The sequence below is a fragment of the Neofelis nebulosa genome, chromosome 9 (assembly GCF_028018385.1).
Source record: "Neofelis nebulosa isolate mNeoNeb1 chromosome 9, mNeoNeb1.pri, whole genome shotgun sequence".
NCBI classification, from domain to species: domain Eukaryota; kingdom Metazoa; phylum Chordata; class Mammalia; order Carnivora; family Felidae; genus Neofelis; species Neofelis nebulosa.
In genome coordinates this window covers 139,988,969-140,008,844 of record NC_080790.1, presented here as the reverse complement: position 1 = coordinate 140,008,844, position 19,876 = coordinate 139,988,969, and the positions used below count along the sequence as shown (strand labels likewise).

The window sequence follows — 19,876 nt, the reverse complement described above, 5'->3', positions numbered from 1 at the left end:
ACCGTGCACCCAACCCCGGCCGACACCAGGACAGGGCACCGGTGACACGAAACCCGGAGACCTGTCGCAGAGGTCAGCGGCTACAGGGCCAGTCAGAGACCTGCGCTCTGAATCTTGCCTACTGGGCTTACTTCCTCCTTCCGGCCCTTCCAGCGCCAGGTGGAAAAGCCTGCTGATTGCATGCCTGAGTGACAGGGCTTCCCTCGATAAGTAACAATTTCAACTTCGTGTCACACTGCTGTTTGCTGTTTTCCTTCTAATGCCATCCCTGCACCGCCCAATGAGCCGACCACATGGGGCTCTTCAACTTAAATTAGTTAAAAATTTAAAGACGGGGCACCTGGGTGGCTCGGTCAGCTGCGCATCCGACTTTGACTCAGATCATGATCTCACCCTTTGTGAGTTCAAGTCCTGCATCGGGCTCCGTGCTGACGGCGCAGAACCGGCTTCAGATCCTCTGTCCCCGTCTCTGCCCCTCCTTTGCTCTCTCTCTCAAAAACAACATTTAAAATAAATAAATAAAAACGTAAAAATACTGTCCCTCAGTTACACAAGGCACATTTCAAGTGCTGACAGCCACGTGTGGTCAGCAGGCCCCATACTGGACATCACACTTCCACTATTACAGAGAGTCCTTCTGGAGAGTGCTGGTCTCTACTGTGGGAACTCAGGAAGTGAGCTCAGATTCCTCCTGGGAGCATCTGTCTACTGGGCCCGTTCAGCAGGTAAAGGCCAGACAGTGATGAAACCCAGGGTCCAGGGTCCAGAGTCCAGTGGATGTTATGATTACAGGATGGGGCTTTTACAATTGCTGGAAAGGTAATAGCTACTCAGCACATGGCAAGGGCTCCACTTTATTATTTTTTTAATATTTACTTTTGAGAGAGAAAGAGAGCGCGCACGCCGCAGGGTAGGAGGACAGACAGAAAGGGAGACACAGAATCTGAAGCAGGCTCCAGGCTCCGAGCTACCAGCACAGAGCCGGACGTGGGGCTGGAACCCAGGAGCCTTGAGATCATGACCTGGGCGGAAGTCGGACGCTCAACCGACTGAGCCACCCAGGCGTCCCTCCAGTTTGTTTCTTAAATTACTTACTATTGTTTTTCTTCAAGTAGGCTCCCCACCCCCAGATCAAGAGTCGGATCCTCTACCGACCAACCGAGCCAGCAGGGCCTTGGACACTATTACTTCGCTCTATAAAGCGTTAAGCTCCGTTGTACTGCTGCGCAGAAGTTATTCTTTGCCAGGAACCTCTTCTAAACCTTCCACAGAAATTTCAAAATTCATTCCTTACAACCACCTAAGAGCGTGCGTGCTGTTTGCAGAGCCGGCCCGGAGGCACTTGCTCTCCCTGCCGTCGAGGAAGCTGGTTCCGGGCCGCTCCCGTCTGGTTCTGGTGGCGGCACCCTCCCCACTAAATCCTCTGGGTCCAGGGGCAGAAGCAACTCCACCGTCGCAGCTCCAGGTCGGCGTCCCGACTGCACGGTCTCCGCACACGTTCGCTCCTCGACGGCGCCGTGGCGGTGCCGCCCGCCCCGGACCCGGGAGCACGCCTGCTCGGGGGCCGCAGAGACACCCGCCACACCGGGAGCGCCCGGCGCGGGAAAGCGGAGCAGGGAGCCGCGTTTGCAGCAGCGCTCCGTCTACACGCGCTCCGAAATGTTTCGCAGGACGTGTGAGCGCTCGCGCCCTTTCGCGCGGCCGTGCGTCCCCGGCGGTTACGCAGACACGCACGGAAGGACGCGGGGGCGCCCGGGACCCAAGGCCGCTCTCACAAGGCGTGCCCGCCGTCGCCGACCCCGCGCCCCCGTCCCCTGGGCCGCCCCGACGCCCGCCTGCGCCCGCACTCACCACTCCGGGACACGTCACTTCCGGGGCCCGGACCCGGGCTGCAGATCACTTCCGGGGCCGGACCCGCCCCCGGCAGGCTGCGCCTGCGCAGGGCCTGCCCAGCGAGCGTGAGCGGAAGATAGGACCTACTCCGGCCCGCGTCCTTGGGCGCAGTCCGCGTTGGCTGTGTCGCGGTTGGAGGGGCCCCGGCTGGCGGGCACCCGGCCACCGCGTCAGACACCCGGAGCCCCGTCCGACTGACGCGGGTCATCCCCATCAGAGGCCCGCCTCCTCCGTGAGGCACCGGCTGCCCCCTTCGGACAGACATCTGTTTCCCCCGTCATGCAGACATCTGCCTCCGCCTTCAGACGCCGGCCACCCCCATCAGAGACCCGTCTCCCCCGTCAGACACCTGCCTCCCCCGACAGCCACGGGCCGCTCCTGTTAGACCCCTGCCTCCCCCGTCAGACATCTGCCTCCCCCGACAGCCACGCCCTGCCCCCGGTGACACCTGGCAGTCCTGTCAGACACCGGCCTCCCCCGTCAGGCACCGGCTTCCCCGGTCAGACATCTGCCTCCCTCTTCAGACACTGGCTGCCCCCATCAGACACTGCCGCCCCGTCCAACTGATGGCTGTCTGCATCAGAGACCTGCCTCCCCCACCAGACACCCGCTGCCTCTATCAGGCACTGGCTTCCCCGGTCAGACATCTGCCTGCCTCCCTCTTCAGACACTGGCTGCCCATCAGACACCATCGCCCCGTCCAACTGACGTCAGCAGTCTGCATCAGAGATCCACCTCCCCCACCAGACACCAGCCTCCCCCGTCAGACACCCGCTGCCCCTGTCAGACACCTGCCGCCCCCAACAGCCATGGGCCGCTCCTGCCGGACAGACACTTGCCTCCCTCATCAGACACCAGCTAGCTGGGTCAGACGCCTGTCTCCCCTGTCAGACAGACACCCGCCTCCCCCCGGCAGTTACCCACTGCCCCTCCCCCATGACCAGGTGCTGGTCCACTGGGTCCTAACACAGAGAGAAACCGCCCTGTTAGGGTGGTTTTGAAGAACCAGTTTATTCATACATTACACCAAATCATAAGCAATTTATACGCGCCAAACTCCCGAATGGAAAAAACTGAACTGATAGGATGTTTTTCAGAAAATGTACCGTGCTCACAAATAAGACGAATTTGACCTGTTCCGTTACTAGAAATGAAGTAACAGCACAACACATCGAAAGGGGAACAGAAGCATCTTCCTCCTGTGCAGCTCTGAACAGACGCCCGCACTCAGACCACCTGTTCCCGCAAACACCGGCGGCCCTGAGGCTTGGGCCCTCGCAGCCCAGCGGTCCTGAGGCTGCCCCACCCCCCGCCCCCGGAACCTTCCAGCAGCCCAGGTCCCCACCAGCCAGTGGCTGCACGGCAAACTCTGACGGGGGTGAGGTTCTGCGTGCCGCCGTGTTCACGTGCACTTCTGGACGCTGCGGGCGTCTCTCGGGTCCGAGACCTGCTGTGGCTCGGGGACAATTGGGAGGAAGAATGAGCGTCACGTTCCAAGCGTCCTTTGCATCGTCACTGGCCCTCTGTGGAAGGAGTCATAAAAAACAAAGCACCATCGACCACACTGCACGAACAACTCACTTTAGCCTAAGCTTTGCAAACATGTTACAGAAGAGAAGATGTAATACGTTTAATAAAAACAGAACTGCTGGCACCACCTCTTCCCCACAACAGCACATAAAAGCGGACGAGACATTAAATAAACGTTCCGTGATTAATCATTAAATATATTAATACCCCAAATCATGTATAAATTAGGAAATAAATGTACAAACTATTTCACAAAGTGCTTTTTAAAATATATACACAACATTCAAGAAATTCTTAATGTAAGACATTTCAGATTGAAGTTCTGGGATAAGTGTAAGTGTCCTTTCCTTTCAAAAAGTATTAACACGGCACTTAAAAAAACACACACACATAAAAGGCATATTCGCAGATTGGCAAGGAATAAAAATGGAACCACTTTCACAGTTCTCTAAAATGTGTCACGTTTTCAGTGGGAAATTCTAGTTCCCGATTGAGTTTGCAAATTAGTTCTATGAAAACCGTCAGGAAAGAACAGGACAAAATCGAGGGAGACACCTCCCTAAATGAAATTACTAATGTCTGTGTCATTTAGCAACTAAGAACTCTCTTTCAGTAATTTCATAGAGTACGTATCTTTAAGCCCTTACCAGCGTTAAGAGTTTTTAAAACCCATATGCCTATAAAAGAGACACTCCTATCCCAATGTACGTGTGATTCTGTCCCCACAGAAGAGGGGAAAATATGCTAGAACAGGACTGGTACTCATCTGGGGCAATCTTTAATCTGCACCTCAGTTCTTCATCCGTAAAATGGGAGCAGTAATTGCCTCCGTATTTCCCAGTGTGGACTGTCACGATTCATTCAAGCAACAAAAGAAAACAAAACAAAAACAGCATAAAATGCCTTGTAAACTGTAAGCCATTCAACACCTCCGGATGAAGGACTGTTGTAGACTTTTAAAATGCGAAACTTATCAATTTAAAAACACCATCTTCAGTAGGCCTGGTATGGAAAGAATTGGATATTTTTTTGAATTTTCTTGGTTGTTCTTGGAAGTATGTCAGCATTTATCCAAATATGTTTTTAAAGTATTCACGTGGATACTATTATCCAGGTAAAAGCTGACAGAATGTTTGTATAACTAATTAGTGAAACAGAAGGTTTCCTTTTACTATGCTTTTCCAAGTGAGCTGTCTATAATGCTTGAGAACTTAAATGGGATTTGATGTTCTAGGAATGTAAAATTTACTCAAATTCCCCTATATAAATCCTTTTCCTTGGGAAGAACACAGTCAAATTTGCGGGGTTCTTTTTGAAAATAAGGTGTGAATTTCAGATATCTCTAAAAGAAAAGGAACACTTGCTTAGAGACCTGGATAAGCAGGTCCTGGAAGAAAAGAATATAAAGGAAAATACTTGCCAACTGTTTGGAAATTTTAGTATAAATATTTTAAATTCTCAATTCAGAATAGGGAAATATCAAATATCCAAATCCCAGAATTGACCGTCAGATAAATAAGGGCCAAGGCCGGTCATTTTAAAGAACTACCCTCTTTCCTTCCCTGGGTCAGGCTAATCGTACGTTTATCTGGAATATACTCGTTGATCCCTCTTTATTCTTTATACAAAAACATAAAACATTTTGGATAAACACAATTGGCGAGAGACACAGGGAGCGCACGAGCCTGGAAAGGACTATTCGCAGCCTCCCCAAACGAAGCATGTTTATACTTTCCGCTGTGTACCAGAAACTGACCCAAGACACAGAAGATGCCCTCCCCCGCCATCGAGGCACAGGGAGAGGCTGCCACCCAGGGGCTGTGCGCGCGTGTCCAGCTGCGGTGTGGCCAGTGAAAGACAAGTTTACAACCCACATTACGACAACTGCGTGAGGAGGAGCAGACCCGAGGCCTGCTTATGTGAACACATGGACTATGGCATCTGATAGATGTGTCCCATCGCTGGGCACAGAATACTCTGGTGACAACAGGACCCCTAAAGCTAGCTAGAAACATCAAGGGGGAGGGGGACAAAAGAGACAACCTCCCCGTCGTATGGACGTACAATACTATACACAGCACCGAATATGTCACACCATCGAAGCGCCGTCTCTCGCCAGCGGTGCACCCTTGGCATCGTACCCAGATGAAATGTGCACGCTTCACATGCAGACACTGCGTGGGGCGGAGGGGCAGTCAAGAGGTCAGAGTTCACCAGAACTGCCACCGGCCCAACCATCCCCAGGGGACATGCCACCACAAGGCTCTACCAAGAACGCTTGTCCCTTACTGCTGGTAATTTCCATACTGGCCCTGTAAGAGACCGAGACACGTGTTACACTTCCGTAGTTGAGACAGACCTCCCACCCCGCGCCCCGCAGCCCACACCCAGGACTAGGAACGGAAGCAGGGATGGGAAGCAGGCAAGCAAACAGCTCTCTGCCTAGATCTCGGGCGGGCAACACAACACGATCGCTGGCTTTCTGAAGGCCGTCTATCCAAGCCTGCGGCCAATGATTTAGATCAGAGGGTCAGCGAGGCTCACCCTTACCAGCTGCCCCCAGTAACACCCCCCCAAGGAGCCAAGCTCCCACAGGGGACTGGTCAGCAGCAGGGCTGGCTGCAAACTTGGGCTGGGACCCTGACGCAGAGCCACTCGGCCAGCCGTGTCTGACCGAGTGAGGGTATGCTATGCGTACAGTAATTCGCAAAAGCCTTAGCGGATCAGAGAATTCACATTCTGGAAGAGACCCTGGCAGCCAATTCCTTCCTCTCCTTATTCCTCACGACCATAAGAGAAACCTTTGTCACGTTTCCACAGACACGACAGATCTGCGCGTCTGAAGGCATCCCCAAATCTTGCCTGCTCGTAGCCATAAGGCCGCTGCTGCTGGGCGGACGGGCCCGTCTGAGATGCCCTGTAGCTTCCGTACTGCTGGCCTTGTCCTTGCTGGTACCCGGAGTACTGCGAGGCGGCTCCCTGGGCAGGCCCTGTGAGGACACACACCCGAGCCATGAGAACGACCCAACACCCTCCCCAGCCCTCTGGAAGTGTCTGCCGCACCCCTGGACCCAGCGGTGGAAGCTCAGCCGAGTGCTCGAGCAAGGCTGCCGCCGGCTCCTGCGCGGGCCGCCCCCCCCCCCCCCCCCCGCCGGGGCTAGCGGGCCGCTCCCCGGCGCACCTGCACCGGCTTCCCGGCAGCAGCGTGTCCGCCAGGGTGGTCGCCACAAACCCATGAATTAAGCACCACAGCAGCTGTTGAAGACTCGCGTGCGAGAGGAAGGAGGTAGGCGTTCCCGTGGAAACTAAGGCAAAAGCTTTGGAAAGAACCGATAAAGACCAAGGGGGCACCTGGGTGGTTCAGTCCGTTAAGCGCCAACTTCGGCTCGGGTCATGATCTCTCAGTTCGTGAGTTTGAACCCTGAGTCAGGCTCTGTGCTTTCAGCAGGGAGCCCGCTTTGGATCTTCTGTCTCTGCCCCTCTCCCCACTCGCGTGTGCTCTCTCTCTCAAAGATAAACCCTTAACAAAAAAATAGATTTTAAGGCCAAATAATTTTTCAAAAAATTGTTTAGTCAGTCATGGCTATAAAAGGTTGAACAAAAATCTTGAACTGGGGCTTACCTTCCTCACCGTGTGCCACGGTCACCTGTGAGCTCAGGAATACACCTCACACAAGGGCCCCGCCTGGCAGGTGATCCTGAGGTGCAGTGAAGGCCGAGTCCCGCGGCCTGGACGGGTTCCCTCAGGGAGGCACACGGTTTATGGAGGGGACGGGGCCCAGCTCTGGCTGGATGAGTGAGTGGGGGCTCCTGACTACAGTAAACGAAGACATTTCGGAACAGACAGATGGAGGTTTTATAAAGACTCGCAGACTCACTCTTAAGGAGATAATCACCCACTCATTCAGGTGGCAAGGCCGGCTTTCACTGTATTTTATCTCATTGTGTGTATTTACTTATTTAAATGTTTATTTTTGAGAGAGACAGAGCGTGAGCAGGGGAGGGTCAGAGAGACAAGGAGACACAGGATGTGAAGCAGGCTCCAGGCTCCGAGCTGTCAGCACAGAGCCCGACACGGGGCTCAAACTCACGAACTGCGAGATCATGACCTGAGCCGAAGTCGGACGCCCAACCAACGCAGCCACCCAGGTGCCCCTCGCGGTGTATTTTAAATACTGACGGTTCGCCAGGCCATCACGTGGTGGCCATGTCAGGCAGCGGTCCTCCTGTGACAGCAGCACCTGGGCTCTGGGTAGGGTGGCCCAGATGCGCCTCGGGAGCAGGCGGGGACCCTGGGAGAGCGTCGTGCAGCCTCGGGCTCTTGGCAGACATGACCTGCAGGCAAGAGGCCAGGCCTGCCCTGTTTCAGGTGTACCTGCCTCAGGGGCCGAGGCCCATAGAGGGCTGGGCAGATGGGCGGGCTATGCTCCCGGCAGGATGCTCTGCTGTGCTGGACGGCCTGACCTCGGGAAGACTCCGCTAACCTCCAGTGGACGGGGTGTCTCCCCTTTGTGGCTGCTGCAGCTCAAAAAGCCCACGTTTCTGTCCGACGGGCCTGGAGACCAATGCTTGCCGGTGGGCTCCAAGGCAGAGCGCCCCACCCGGGCCCCTTCGCTGTCTGGGGAACGCTCGTGGGGCGAGCAAAAGCTGACGAACGGGCGAGCCCCTCCAGGAGCTGCTGCCGGACTGACCCACACGTGGAGAGGCTCAGAAGATGCCCATGTGCCCCTGGCTCTCAGTCCCTAACAACGTTCTCTCGTCAGGGAACCAGAGCTCCCGTGAGACCTGGCTATGTCTAGGGCTAGTGCAGGGAGAGCATCACGGTCCCAGAGAATAAGGAAATGCTCAGAAACAAAAGGACGGAGACATGTCAAAGGGACTGGAAGAGCTCCCACGAGGCAAACTGGACACGCTGAACAAAACAGAGAAGTACTGGAATACAACCCAGCGTATAAAACTAATATCCACAGACACATACTAACAAATGATTAAAAGTGGAGTGCGCCTTATAGAGGAACTCCAAACAGTCTACGGTAGACAATCCCCCCCCTTGAGTATGGGCTGGACTCAGGGGCTTGCTTCCAATGATTGGGGGAAGGAGAGGAAGATGGGACAGCTCGATGGCGGGGGCACCGGGTGGATGCCTCTAACCAAGCGACCACACGCTTGGCACATCACGAGGCACATCACGCTGATGTGGGATGAGAAGGGTCTTTCGCCCCTGCGAGCTTTCCAAATCCCACAGCCCACGGACATCCTGAGAAAAAGCTCAGACAAAGCCGACCAAGGCTGTCCAACAAAGCACCCGTCCAGTCTCCCTCACAACTGTCAAGGTCCAGAAAGACCGGGATTTCTGAGACTCTGTCCCAGCCCAGGGGAGCCTAAGGAGCCGTGAGACTCAATGTCCTGTGGGACCCCAGAGGGGTCCCAGGACAGAATAGGATACTGGGGGAAACCCCGTGAGATCTGGATAAGCCGGGAGTTCCGTCCACAGCAACGCGCCAGCGGAGTTTCTTAGTCGTGACGATCACGCTGTGCTCGGACGAGGTGAACAACAGAGGAACTCTGTGCACTAGCCACACAGCTTCGCTGGAAATCTAAAACTATTCCAAAATGGGGGCGCCTGGGAGGCTCAGCCGGTTGAGCGTCAGCCTTCGGCTCAGGTCGTGATCTCACGGATCATGGGTCCGAGCCCCACATTGGGCTCTCTGCTGACAGCGTGGAGCCTGCTTTGGATCCCACGTTCCCCTCGTTCTCTGCCCCTCCCCTGCTTGCGCTCTCTCTCTCAGAAATAAATAAAACATTAAAACATAGATAAAACTATTCCCGAATGAGCGTACTAAGTGTCACTGAACGAACCGCAGCGTTACCGCGTGTGGGGCCCGGGTGGGAAGGCGTGCCCTCCCCCCGACCCCCTTACCGTAGCCCGGCTGCTGCCCGGGATAGCTCTGCTGGTTGGGGTACTGCTGCTGGTACCCGGCCTGCTGCTGGGCTGCGCCCTGCTGGTACCCCGCCTGCTGCTGGCTGTACTGCGAGTTCCCTGTGGGGGGGAAGGAGACACACGGTTCATTCCCAGGGACAAAGGCAGCCCTTCCCGCCACTCAGGACGTGGATGCCTCGGAAAACCCTGGGCCACCTCGACTACCTCAGGATCTTCTCTTTCCCACAAATCTTTTATGACATTTTCTCTTCTTGTTTTAGAAGATTACGAATAAACACCCAAAACGAAAGTGAACCGAAAGCAAAGGTTAATGCAAGTGTTTTGGGTTGAACCGCGTCCCCCCGAAAGGTACGTTGGAGTCCTTACCCACACACCTGTGCACGTGGTCTTATCTGGAATTAGGGTCTCTGCAGATGTGATCAGTGAGGGGCAGGCTGGCTGGACTAGAACGAGCCCTAATCCAAGGACGGGTGCTGTCGTAAGAGGGAGCGTGGACACAGACGCAGGGAGAGCCACGTGCTGACAGCACCGTGGAGTGACATGCCTACAAGCAAGGATACCCGGGACGGCCGGAGCCACCGCAAGCGGGGACCGAGGCCGGGGACACACCCCGCGTCGGCTCTCGGACCCCTGGCCCGTTTCGGCAGCACCTGGTCACGGCGGCCCTGGGCCACCACGACAGCCAGAGGCGGCGAGTCGGGACAGTCCATCCCGCAGCCGCTCGGCTGTGGTGCCGGTCGTGGGAAGGACAAAGCGCGAGGACTCGCACAGGCAACTGAAAGCACCGCTGCCGACGCAGCTACACGGCGGCCAGTGGGGGAGGCAGCGGGGAAACTCTAACGGTCTTGGGCGGAGAATCAGTACCGGTCAGTGAGCCTTCGGAATGTTCTACACACGTCCCCCCCCTTGCTGTCTCTTCTCACCAGTAAGGTGTGTGGGACGGGGCCGCGGGCCAGAGTGGGTCCCAAGCAGGCTACGTGGACTACCCCGCGTGCTTCCCGTGACACTGGGAGGGGGACACCACCACACCCCCATTTCACACACGGGGCGCAGAGAAGGGAGGTCCGGAGACGGCCGGTCCTGCGGCTGATGGGAGACGCTGAGGTGAGCGGCAGCTCTAAGGCTGTGTCTCCACGCGGCTCGGAAGGAGCCCTGATGTTTCGGGACACCTTCAGCGTGGAGGCACACGTGCAGGCAGAGTCCGCGGTGCCGGCTCAGACCCACGTCGGGTTTTTCCTTTGACGTTAGGAAATCCGTGCCACAGAGAATTTTTTTTAAGGCAGATATATACCTATATATATGTATATTTTTTTAACGTTTTTTAATTTATTCATGAGACAGAGAGAGAGGATGAACGGGGGAGGGTCAGAGAGAGAGGGAGACACAGAATCTGAAACAGGATCCAGGCTCTGAGCTGTCGGCACAGAGCCCGACGCGGGGCTCGAACTCACGGACCGCGAGATCGTGACCAGAGCCGAAGTCGGACGCTTAACCGACTGAGCCACCCAGGTACCCCAATATACCTATATATTTTTAAATTTTTTTTTTTTTCAACGTTTTTTATTTATTTTTTGGGGACAGAGAGAGACAGAGCATGAACGGGGGAGGGGCAGAGAGAGAGGGAGACACAGAATCGGAAACAGGCTCCAGGCTCCGAGCCATCAGAGCCCCAGAGCCTGACGCGGGGCTCGAACTCACGGACCGTGAGATCGTGACCTGGCTGAAGTCGGACGCTTAACCGACTGCGCCATCCAGGCGCCCCATATACCTATATATTTTTAAACGTTTACTTATTTAAGTAATCTACGCCCGATGTGGGGCTCGAAGTCACCGCCCCGAGATCATGAGCTGCACGCTCCCCCGACCGAGCCGGCCTGTATGTTTTTATCTTCACGTTGGTAAAGTCCAAGCACTATTTCAGATCCACTTTTTCTGTTTTTCAGAGAAAATGCCTTAACTCTCATTTTCAAGATCTCACCAGGCAGTGTCCACGCTAAAAGCCTCGTTTCAGAAGGAAGCTTGCAGCGAGAAAAGCGAGGGTCCCAGTGAGCGCCTCGCCAGACGTGGGCTGAGAGTTAGATGGAAATCTTCCTAGAGCCTTCCCACTGCAGGGTCTCCAGAGCTGCCCGTTCAGATTCAGGCTGGAGACGAAATTCCATTCACGGGTCTCCGAACGCTTTTATAAAAAGACCAGCATAAGCGTGGTTCTGTCGTGTTCTTTTGAGTTAGGGCTTCGCTCTTCAAAACCACGCAGAGCGTGCAGCCTTCATAGTGCGTTCGGTCCTGAGTCTGCAGCGGGGGCTCAGGAGACCCCGGTCCTCACTCGCCAGCGACACCTGCCAGCAGACGAATGGCTGGCCCGGAGAGGATGTGGCAGCCCCCACCTACCCGTGGGGACCCCGCTCCAAGACCCCCGTGGAAGCCCGAAGGCGTGGGGGCGCCAAGCTCTACACACCCCAAGCGTTTTCCTCGACACACACCCCAAGTGCAGTTTATGAACTCGGCACAATGGGAGATTAACGGTAACGATGAAACAGACCGAGCGTCAGGGAGGGGATCCTCTGCTTCCCTCGAGGGGCCCCGTCACTGAGACAGCAGGGAGACTGTGGGTGGGGGGAGGGAGGGACTACTGTAGTTGCCTGTTCTTTTCTTTATAAGCAAAACATGTCCCAGAAAGAAGAAAACAGAGGCCAGATTATGAAAACCCGTATTTGTCAAATCTTTTTTTCTACTTTATTTTCCCAATTAAAAGTAAGTTTTCCTTTTCTAGGAGCCGTAAAATACAAGTATTTGAAAACCAGATCCTGGTGGCGTATTTTTCTAAGCAGCAGCTTTACCGAGAGCCAATTCACCCCGCGAGGGCGTAAAACTGTCCGCGGGGACGTCAACAGCAGCCACCAAAGCAGCGTGCTCCAACCCCAGGGCGAGTCCCCCCTACAGGGGCCCTGCAAACCCACCGCATCTGCTCTGACAGCTCCTTCCCTGAGGCCGGCAGGCTGGACAGCCACGGGTGGGCATGCAGCCACGGGGCAGATGCAGGGCAGGACGTGGGGCGGGACGTGGCGGGCTCCACACCTCGCCTCGCTCACCCTGGAAGCACATCTGAGACACGGCGGGTCCTCCTCGGGGCTTGAAGTTTTTGCTCAGTCTGCATACCTCAGCCTCACAGCCCCTTCTTACTGGATGGTAACGGAGGAGCTCACTCACAGGCTATCTGGCTGCGGCCTGGCACCCAGTAGGTGCGCCACAAACATTAGCAGGGACGCCTCTGGGAAGCACACATCCGCCCTCCCACGCCCGGAAAACCTTCCCTCCACCGGAGTCAAGCCCAGTAGGAAAGGGGCCTGGCTGAGCGTCATGGACACAAAACCACCACTAGGAACCAGTGACCCATCAGCTCAGTGACGCAGTCTATAAAAACTACGGAGCAGGGGCGCCTGGGTGGCTCAGTCGGTTAAGCGCCCGACCTCGGCTCAGGTCATGATCTCGCGGTCCCTGAGTTCGAGCCCCACGTCAGGCTCTGTGCTGACAGCTCGGAGCCCGGAGCCTGCTTCCGATTCTGTGTCTCCCTCTCTCTGACCCTCCCCTATTCATGCTGTCTCAAAAATAAATAAACATTAAAAACAACAACAAACACCAGGGAGCAAGGGTGTGCCTCGGGGACACGCATGGGCCACTCCGGGTCTCCTCGGGGCAAGACCCTGAGGACACCCAGGATAACAGCGCCATGACCATGGGACCAGGGGTGCGATGGGTCTGGACGGCCACAGGGTCGGGCTGCTTTGATTTTCGGAGATAGTAACATTTAATATTTGTAAATTTACCTTCCGCACAGGCAGATACGTTCGCGAGATCCACAAATGTGAACACGAAGCCAGCCCACCTTCAAGAGGTTCAGGGAAAAAGGCCACCCGCAGCCTGCCCGGTCCCCACCCGGTCCCCTCACAGCCACTTCTATCAGTGTCCTGACCGTCTTTCCAGAGTTTGTCCGTGGGGTGTGTGTGCGTGTGCAAACGCGTACCGTGTCCCGCAGAAGGCGGCACCCCAGACACCCTGGTCCTCAGCACCCGGCCTGAGCACCCGGCACCACCCGGATTTTCCACCACGGCAGCCACAGAGGCTTTGCTTCCTTTAACAGACACTGTTTAACAGACACATGGACCGGTCACAGGGCCACAGACCCCGGCTCTGTCTGTTCTCCGCCAGTGCAGATCTCAGTGACAGGGTGCAGCAGGACTTCGAGGCTTCCGTGGACTGCTCGGCGGGGGCCCTGATGGCGCTGTGTCCACCTGGCTTGGCGGGTCCCACATCCCCTCATCCCGCTTGGCCTGGAACCAGCCCTCTGCACGTTAGCGCCCTCTCATTCTACGGGACCACCCGGGGCTCCTGTCCCATGCCACCTCCTGTGAACCCCAGGACCAGCTGCCGCGCCCCACAAGGCTCCCCATCACACCGTGGAATAACGTAATGACTGGAAGACTCTTTATTTTGGCTTCAACCTACCCCCTCATTGCTTCCACTCGGTGCCCTCCGCCTGCACGGGGCCACGGGCCACTCACGCACATCCAGTCTCCTCAGAGCAGAACACCGCCTGCCTCTCACACCACACCCGGCACTGCCACCCACCGTGGGGTGACCTGGGCCCTGTGACACAAGTGCGGGTAGTGCCGGGTCGAGGTCCAGTTAACGAGACGGAACAAAACGCTTCCAGATTCAGGAGGAAACCATTCCGTCTGCCACACCTGCCTTAAAAAAAGTGACCGTTTTAGCAAACGTTCCGCGGGTTATGGGAGGCGAGAACGCGTGAGCCAAACGTAAGGGTATAAAAATGTGCACTTCGAAGTTCCAAAGGCTGAGCGGCACGTCCTGAACTTGTCTTTGGAGCAGTCGTTTCTGCCGGAAGGTTCTTTCCTGAGCACTCTCACCGGGACGCCGCAGAGCTGGCGGTGAGCAGAGGGCCCCCCCAGTGGAGAGGGCTGAGCGCCGGCGTCCCGGGAGGCGGACGGAGGGCCCACGGCTGCGGCCTCTGCGGACAGGCCCCAGTGCTAGCGGAGGAGCGCATGCAGGGATGAGCCCCAGGTGGCCCCGGGAGCTCACCTCTTCCCGGCAGGCGGAGACCCAGCGGCGCAGACACCTGAGTGCGCCAAACTCGACTTTTTACGCGTCGAGTTGTTTCTATAATGGCGCAAACACGCAGAGTTTTAGCCGTGTAGAGCCCACCAGCTGGCGTACCCTGGGAAGTGTCACCAGCAGCTGCTGCCTGGAGGCAGGTCAGTGCTCCACAGCTGTCGGCCCCTGGCCCGGAGCCGTGCTGCTGGGCACAGGAACCCTCTCCCCGGGACCCCCGTCTGCAGTGTGGCCTCTGGCTGCGGCCTCTCGGCGGGTCTCCCGCTGCGAGGGGCTCCCCCTCCAGCACCCTGTCCAAGTGCCTCCCGGCGAGGCTGCGTGGGCGCGACTGCCCGGTGTGGGCCCATCTGTTCCCCCGTCAGCCCGCGATCCCTCCACCCTCCCATACCCGTGCCAGTGACACGGGCCAGCCGCCACGGTCAGGAGCCCGCAGAGCTGTCGCTGGGCCAGCGTGCGTCTTGGAAACGTCCAAGGTGAGGGGCGTGTGGTGCGCCCCGAGAACGCTCACTCACACCCGCCTTCAACTGGAAGCGAAGAGAAGCAGCTGAGCTTCCGCTGCAGAACAGCGCTTGGGGCGACCGTGTGGATGAGGGGACCGCCTCGGTGGTCTCGGGTGGCGAGTTTCCTGTGGTCATAACGGAAGGCACGACCAAGCGCGACACAGGAACCACCTGAGTCCTGGTGAGGAGGCAGGATAAAGGTGTTGCCCGCAGGGCGCCTGCGTGGCTCAGCCAGCTAAGCGTGCGGCTCAGGTTGGTGAGTTGCTCTCGGCTCAGGTTGGTGAGTTTGAGCCCTGCGTCAGGTCCGCTGCTGTCAGCGCAGAGCCTGCTTTGGATCCTGTCTCCCCCCTCTCTCGGCCCCTCCCCCATTCTCTCTCTCTCTCAAAAATAAACAAACATTAAAACAAATTTTTTTAAAAAAAGCGTCACCCTTTCCCCATCAATGGCCAACACTCAATCACTTGACTGGTTCGTAAAAACAACGGGGAACATGAAGTTGTCCATAAATAATTTTACTTCAAGGTGGTTGGGATGTTTTGTTCTCTTGTTCTACACCCATCACCAGGTTTCAGATCCAGCCAGGGGTGATGGCCAGGTCACGGCACCTGCTTTGGGAACAGGTGGGGCACCTGCCGGGGTAGGGGTGAGGACCTGCCTGGCTGCGTGACTGCACAGGCTCGGGCCATCACGGGGCCTGGGGAGCCAGACTTGCCAGGACAAGAAGGCTGGGTCTGAGCCGTGTTCGCAAGCAACACCCAACCGTGGGGACAGGGGGAATCGCTGCGGGGAAGTCCTTCTAACTGGGCGATTCTCCCGTATTCTCCACAGGTCCTATAATCTCCTACCGCCGTAACTAAGAAACAAGACCGCGCCACAGAAGACAGAATGCAGTTCTTCAAAAAATTAAACACAGAATTACCAGACCACCCCTAATTCTACTTCTGGGTATAAATTTTTTTTTTTTTTTCAACGTTTTTTATTTATTTTTGGACAGAGAGAGACAGAACATGAACGGGGGAGGGGCAGAGAGAGAGGGAGACACAGAATCGGAAACAGGCTCCAGGCTCCGAGCCATCAGCCCAGAGCCTGACGCGGGGCTCGAACTCACGGACCGCGAGATCGTGACCTGGCTGAAGTCGGACGCTTAACCGACTGCGCCACCCAGGCGCCCCCTACTTCTGGGTATAAATGCAAAGGAAACGAAAGCAGGGACTCGAAGAGACATCTGCACGCTGACGTTCACAGCAGCGTTATTCACGACAGCTGAGAGACAGAGACAACTCAAAAGTGTCCATCGATCGGGGCGCCTGGGGGGTCAGTCGGTTAAGTGGCTGATTTCGGCCCAGGTCATGATCTCACCGTCCATGGGTTCGAGTCCCGCGTCGGGCTCTGGGCTGACAGCTCAGAGCCTGGAGCCCGCTTGGGATTCTGTGTCTCCCTCACTCTCCGCCCCTCCCCCACTCGTCTGGTGTCTTTCTCTCCCCCTCTCTCTCAAAAATAGATGTAAAAAAATTTTAAAACATCGACCGTGGAATGGACGAACAAGATGCTGTGCCCACACACTAGAAAACGATTCCGTCTTTAAAAGGAAGGACGCTCCGATAGCTGCTAACACACGTATGAACCCTGAGGACATTATGCTGACCGAAGTGAGCCAGTCACAGAAGGACAAGTGCTGTATGATCCTGCATGATGGACGCAGTCACACACAGAGACAGAAAGCGGGCGCTGGGGGCTGGGGGCAGGAGATGGGAACCAGTGTCTGATGGGGGCAGAAAATCAGTCCGGAAAACGAACAAGTTCGGGGACTGACGGTCGGGGCGGCCGCCCAATGTAAATGTGCTGAACGTCACTGAACTATGCTCAGAAATGGTTCAGGCGGTAAATACTGTTGTGTTTTTAGCTTAATTCTTTTAAAAAGCCACTGTAAACACCTGGATTTGCAAACTGCCTGTTTCATGGTTCTATCTGTGTTTTCTTCCCCAGGGGCCCTGCTACGAAACCTCACGCTGTCTCCCCTTCTGATGTCCTGACTGGGAAGCCTAGGCTATAAACGGGCTGATGTCCCAGTGCCCTGTGGCCTCACGGTTTTCTCTTCTCCTGGGGTCTCGCAAGGGCAGTGAGGTACCTTCACTCTATAGGGGCCCCATCTGAGAGGTTAACGTGCACATTTCTTCCTAGTTGTGTTTGGTGACATCACATTGGTGGCTGGAAGTCAGTGTGAGTGGGAGTATTCACAGCAGGAAAATGGGTGCGTGCTGCTACTTGGCTCTGTGTTGTCAGAGTCTGCTTCTAGAACGTCATTGCCTCACCCCACCTCTGCGGACAGCTCCCAGCCCAAGCTGCACTTGATCTGGCCAGCAGGTGTTTCAAGAAACGCCCAGGCCAAACCCAAGGAAGCCACGCACCCCAGGTGCATTGCCTGCCTGGCTCAGGAGGGACACGGGGTGCCCGGACCCCCCCACCGAGTCGGGAACTCTTAAGGGAGCCCGTCTGAGCTCCCCCTGCAAAGATGGGAGGGTCTGTGCCCCCACAACTCCAGAGCGGCCACTCCAACCACCCCGCCCGCGTCATGAGCGCAGCGCCCGCAGCGGCCACAGGGACCCTTGGCCTCACAGAGTGCGGCGCCACCCGGCATAGCGCGTGTCTGACTGAAGTGTGGGCCCCGCGCAGCTTACCGCCCTCGTAGTAGTGCTGCGTGGACTCCTCGAAGGACCGGTCGTAGCTCTGCTCCGTGTACGACTGCTGGTAGGCATAGTCTCCGTGTCCTGCGGGAAAACCCACATGGACCACAGTCAGTGGGGGGGGTCCAGGCCGCCTGGGCTTGGGGTTCAGTCGTGAACTGAACGGGCAACACGTGGGGTCAGGAGTGCCCGGAGTCAGGCCCGATCCGTCTTTTTCCCGCAGGTTAAGTCTGTGAAGCAGCTTCCCGCCACCTCCTGGCCTCCGTTCCCTTGAGACGCAGGCAGCCACCCTGCTTGGGGGTGAGCGTGAGGAGTCCGTCTGTCACAGTTTACAGATAGGAGACCGTGTACTCAGTGCCCGACACGTGACAAGGCCCGGCGGCCCCTCATCCCGGGCACCGTGAGCCCTCAGGAGGCCTTGTCACCATCATGTGGCAGCGACACAGCTCGCCCTGCCCTGGCCTCGGCCGCCTCCCCACCGCCCGCTCCACGCGTGCTCCGTGCAGGAGCACGCGTCCTTTGCAGGGTCCTCCCCCCTGCAAATCCCACCGATCCTAGGTGACCGCTTTCCACACCACCTCCACAGATCCTGAGACTGTTTAAACGTGACCGAAAGGTGGCACCAAGGGAAAAGAATCCGCAGAAACTGAGCAGCAGATACAAACCGCCGCCTTCGGAAGGCATTTCATAAGGGCTCCCGTGTCCACCTTCCAAAACAGTTACGTGCCCTGACTCAGGGGACGGCACATCTCAGCCTCAACCCGCTGCTGCCGTTTGGGAAGGGAGAGAGGAGCCTCAAGTAGGTGAGTGGCTGTGGCCTGAACTGGAAGCTTCTCTCAGCAGAGACCAGACGTGCCCTCACCCCCGTTCCCAAAGGCACAAGGGCGAGGGGGACTCCGGGTGCCCTGCCGGCAGAGGCCAGGGGCGACGGGTCTGCACTGGGGGCGACCGGAGCACGGCGGTGGGCAGCCACCCCACGGCCGGTGCTGGGGCGGGCGCGGGCCTCACCGTCAGGGTAGTACTGCTGGCTCATGGGCTCTGAGGCGGCCTGGCCGTGTCCGTACTGCTCGCCTCCGTAGTACTCCTCCTGGCCCAGGTACTGCTGGGACGAGCCTGGGGGCAGGACGGTAACTCAGCGACGGTTCTCCCGTGATGTGACAGCCTCCTCGATGGCCTGGTCGGGACCCCCCACATCCAGCCCCCAGTCCCCGGGACCACACTTACAAACCTGACCGCCCGGCACCTGCTGTGGACCCTGCGCCTGACTTAACCCCCTACAGCCCCTCAAGCCCGTCCACCTCCAGGAGCGGCACCGGCCCTTGTCCTTCCATATTTCGTTAGCCCCACGAGGCTCCGGACCATCCACGATCCTTGCTCAATACTAAAGAACTAAAACCTCACGCCCCCAGCTTCCCAGGCAGAAAGACGCGGTGCGGGCATTACCTTGCTGGGAGGGCCGGTAGGGCGCCAGGGGCCGCTGACCCATCATGCTGCTCCCCTGCCCGCTCTGGCTCATCATGGCGATGGACGACTGGCCCTGGTAGTGCTGGCTCCCGCCCTGCGCCGAGTTGTAGTGGGACGAGGCCGCCTGCTGGTGCATCATGGACACTGGGAGACACGACAGACCCGAATAACCCCGAGAAGCTCCCCAGGCGGGCGTCCTCACCCTCACCCCAGACCCCGGCCGCATCCCTGTCTGACTCCAGCTCCCAGGCCACCTCCACGCACAGAGAAACACGAGTCCTGTCCTATCATCCCTCGTCCCCCAGGCTGGTTGCGAAGGAGCCACGCCCGTGCCCCCGGATGCTCAGGCCTGTGCCCTCTGGCCTGTCCAGTCGTGCCGCCCCTACTCAGAGCCCACTAGAGCAGCACTGCCCAGGAGGACGGGAAGTGAGCCATGCCACGACACTAAAACGAACAGGTGAGATCTATTTTAGTAATATACCTTGGCTCGATATGTCTAGAATATCCTCATTTTGGGGCACCTGGGTGGCTCAGTTAAGTGTTTGACTGTTGATTTCGGCTCGGATCATGATCTCACCGTTTGTAGGTTCGAGCCCCGTGTTGGGCTCCGCGCTGACAGCGTGGAGCCTGCTTAGGTTTCTCTTTCTCTGCCCCTCCCCTGCTTGCTTGCTCATTCTCTCTCTCATAAAAAAAAAAAAAAAAAAAAGGTGCCCGGACGGCTCAGTTGGTTGAGCATC

The 19,876-nt window shown here is 57.0% G+C and overlaps 2 protein-coding genes across 10 annotated transcripts in view; both read right to left on the bottom strand.

The window, feature by feature from the left end:
• MTG2 (mitochondrial ribosome associated GTPase 2) overlaps positions 1 to 2,156 on the bottom strand; it is a 243,062-nt gene extending 240,906 nt beyond the window's left edge. The window contains exon 1 of one of the 3 annotated variants that reach the window (XM_058686141.1): positions 1,852 to 2,156. In XM_058686141.1, coding sequence (XP_058542124.1) covers positions 1,852 to 2,107 — 256 coding nt within the window. In that variant the 5' untranslated portion in view covers positions 2,108 to 2,156. Of the gene's footprint in view, positions 1 to 1,294; positions 1,422 to 1,851 lie in introns of those variants that run through there. The other 2 variants (XM_058686142.1, XM_058686143.1) reach the window with 2 other exon arrangements.
• Positions 2,157 to 2,879: 723 nt separating this feature from the next.
• The window catches only part of SS18L1 (SS18L1 subunit of BAF chromatin remodeling complex), a 32,008-nt gene continuing 15,011 nt past the window's right edge, over positions 2,880 to 19,876 (bottom strand). For 6 of the 7 annotated variants that reach the window (XM_058686155.1, XM_058686159.1, XM_058686153.1 and 3 more), the window contains 6 exons: positions 19,119 to 19,283; positions 18,684 to 18,788; positions 17,670 to 17,759; positions 9,344 to 9,463; positions 6,286 to 6,413; positions 2,880 to 5,735 (listed from right to left, as the gene is read on the bottom strand). In XM_058686155.1, the coding sequence (XP_058542138.1) occupies positions 5,709 to 5,735; positions 6,286 to 6,413; positions 9,344 to 9,463; positions 17,670 to 17,759; positions 18,684 to 18,788; positions 19,119 to 19,283 (635 nt within the window). In that variant the 3' untranslated portion in view covers positions 2,880 to 5,708. Of the gene's footprint in view, positions 5,736 to 6,285; positions 6,414 to 9,343; positions 9,464 to 11,129; positions 15,163 to 17,669; positions 17,760 to 18,683; positions 18,789 to 19,118; positions 19,284 to 19,876 lie in introns of those variants that run through there. The other variant, XM_058686157.1, reaches the window with a different exon arrangement.